Source organism: Pteronotus mesoamericanus, unplaced genomic scaffold (genome assembly GCF_021234165.1).
Source record: "Pteronotus mesoamericanus isolate MK-2021 breed Mesoamerican mustached bat unplaced genomic scaffold, CSHL_Meso_final contig_123, whole genome shotgun sequence".
Taxonomy (NCBI): domain Eukaryota; kingdom Metazoa; phylum Chordata; class Mammalia; order Chiroptera; family Mormoopidae; genus Pteronotus; species Pteronotus mesoamericanus.
In genome coordinates this window covers 3,848,004-3,851,022 of record NW_026555049.1, presented here as the reverse complement: position 1 = coordinate 3,851,022, position 3,019 = coordinate 3,848,004, and the positions used below count along the sequence as shown (strand labels likewise).

General features: G+C 49.9%; 1 protein-coding gene across 1 annotated transcript; it reads left to right on the top strand.

Moving 5' to 3' along the window:
- Positions 1 to 1,856: 1,856 nt before the first annotated feature.
- On the top strand, positions 1,857 to 2,792 carry LOC129081904 (olfactory receptor 149). The gene has a single exon (XM_054587563.1). It carries the CDS (start codon positions 1,857 to 1,859, stop codon positions 2,790 to 2,792), a length of 936 nt encoding a protein of 311 aa, XP_054443538.1.
- Positions 2,793 to 3,019: the final 227 nt, after the last annotated feature.

Genomic DNA, 3,019 nt, shown 5'->3' with positions numbered 1-3,019 from the left:
GACACTCGAGTTTGGCTGAAGGAGGCAACAGGAAGCCGGCGGTCCGCAGCATTCCTCCCCGTCGCCCGCGTTTCCCCGTCCCATTGCCATCGCTCCGCACGTGCGGCTCTAGGGTGGTGTGTGACTTGCTCGTTTTGCTTGGTCATGCCCTTTAGAGAAGCTTTGAAGTGGCATTTGCCACAGCCGATGATTTGAATTCCCATGGCAAACGTGTCTCTCTATAGCTTCAAAGCTCCCGTCCTGGAGTTGATGTTACGGTATAGTGTCAAGGTAAGGCATAAATCTGCTGTCTGACCTTTAAAGCTAAGCGAGGTGTTGACTAGATGTGCTCTGAAGTCAGGACTGGAAATGACCAGCAAGAAGAAAAACAAGAATGCTTTTCCCACCTTCGTGTAAAATGGTGAGAACTCATCTCGAGGGGCGGCACGGGCCTAACAACAGGGCAGGCTCTGCTCAGAAAACAGAGGCAAATATAGGACAATTTCCTTAGTGATTAAGGGTGTGCGCGAGGCATGAAAAAGTTTGAGTCTAGGCCCTGTTACATATTTGCTTTGTCAATTTGGGCAGCTTGCTTCCTTTTTCCAAGTGTCAGCTTCCTGATCTGTAGACGGAAATAGTGATGATAGTTTCTTCTAGGAAGTTTCTTTGAAAAATTAGTCATGGTTTTAAAGTGTTAAGACCAGTCCTTGAGGCACAGGAAATATTCTTCAAATGGAATGTATACATAGGCACGCGCCCATGTCTGAATATTAGGATCAGTATTTATTAGTATTAGTTTTCGTATCAGCACGTGATATCGGAGGAGGCGGCGTCTGTGTCTTCCGACACCATGCCCTGCCCTTGACTTGTTTAACCTTCCCCGTTAGGGCCGCTCGTTGCCTTCCTGCTCTGTGGTCACTGTATTTCGTTCTTCACTGCAGGAACATGGATTTGATGCTTTCCTTGCTGCTACTATTTTTTGTTTTTGCTTAGCGTTTCAGAGTTGCCTAAAGTCCACTTAGAAAAGGTAAAAAAGACCAGAAGCACCAGAGCAGCATCTCCTGATTGATTTGGGGGTATTAGACTCCCCAAGTCTGGAAAGATGTGAACTGAAAAGGATATGATCTAAGTCTATTCAATAATGTTGTTTAATAAAACATTTATTTGCAGGTCATTATATGGTACATTTAAGAAAGGCACTTGAAGAAATAAGTTTAAGATACAGAAAAGAAAGGAACACTTTTCATTACGATTTATGTTTTTGCCTAATTTCAGACATTTCATAAGCTTTACTATGGTACTAGGGCATTTTTTGTGTTGATGTTGTGGTTGTCATAATAACTGATTTTTATTCTGTAGGTAATGGAACTATATCTATGAAAATGTGTGAATTACTTCAACTAGAATGTCAAATAGTGGCAAAAACAAGACTTAAATGAAGTCTGCTGAGTTCTGATGTGATTTCCTTCCCTGATATTTTTCAGAGTAATAAATAGTGAAAGTTTGTTACTCAAAGATATTGTGAGAATCAAACTGTGAATATGCCTAAAGAAAGTCAATGCATGAATTAGATAACTGTAGAAAGGTTTTTAACTTAACTTAAGAATGCTCTGAATGTACCTTTACATTTCCGATCCTGCCGAAGACAGCTCCTGCCTCCACAAAAACATTTCTCCCGGGAGCTGGATGGACAGTGGCTCCAAAATGAGCCTTCCGTCTTCAGCGGCACTTTTACGCAGACCTCGCCGTTCCTAGGCAGGCCCGTTACTGCAGGTCCAGGACTCAGGCAGCGCCGGCGGCGGCGCGGGGCTCGGGAACTCGGGCCGGCGCTCAGGCGCGGCGTCGGGAGCCTTTCGCGCAGGCCCGCCCGCCGGGCCATGCGGAACGCGTCGGCGGTGACCGAGTTCGTCCTGCTGGGCCTCCCGTGCACAGAGGGCCTGGAGACGGAGCTCTTCGTCCTCTTCCTGTCCTTCTACACCCTCGCCCTCGCGGGGAACCTGCTCATCCTCCTGGCCATCGCCTGCTCGGCCCAGCTCCACACGCCCATGTACTGCTTCCTGTGCGAGCTGGCCCTGTGCGACCTGCTCTTCCCCTCCGTGAGCACCCCCGAGCTGCTCTTCTACCTCTCGGGACACAGCCACGCTGTCTCCTATGCGGGCTGCGCGTCCCAGCTCTTCTTCTACCACTTCCTGGGCTGCACCGAGTGTTTGCTGTGCACGGTGATGGCCTATGACCGCTTCGTCGCCATATGCCACCCTCTGCGCTACCGGATGATCATGAGCCACAGGGTGTGCGCCGTCCTGGCCGTGGGCACGTCGTTCTTTGGCTGTGTTCAGGCCACCTTCCTAACCACTCTCACCTTCCGGCTGCCCTACTGCGGCCCCAATGAGGTGGACTATTTCTTCTGTGACATCCCCGTGATGCTGAAGCTGGCTTGTGCGGATACGTCCGCCCTGGAGACGGTGGGGTTCGTCAGTGTGGGCCTCATGCCGCTCAGCTGCTTCCTTCTCATCCTCACCTCCTACAGCCGCATCGTCTACTCCATCCTGCAGATCCGCTCTGCGCAGGGCCGCCATCGGGCCTTCTCCACCTGCAGCGCCCACCTGACGGCCGTCCTAGTGCTATACATGCCCGTGGTCCTGATCTACCTGAGGCCAACCCCAAGTCCCTGGCTGGACGCCGCCGTTCAGGTCCTCAATAACCTGGTGTCCCCCATGCTGAACCCCCTGATCTACAGCCTCAGGAATAAGGAGGTGAAATCTTCTCTGAGGAACGTCCTCCATCGACTGGGCTTTCTTCCTGAGCGGTGGTAGAGAACAGTGGCTTACCTTTTAACTCTACTTTGTAATTAAAAAGTATTTTTATATTGTTCTCAGAAATATTTTTGAATTTGAGAGTGCAGGTGTTAGTATGATTCTCCCCATTTCACAACGTAGGGACTAAGGTTCAAAGAGCTAAAGTGACTTGGCAGAAGATACAGAAGGAGTGATGGCAGAATGAAGACCCTAGGCTGGTGCCAGATGCCGGGACCTGTGCCCTC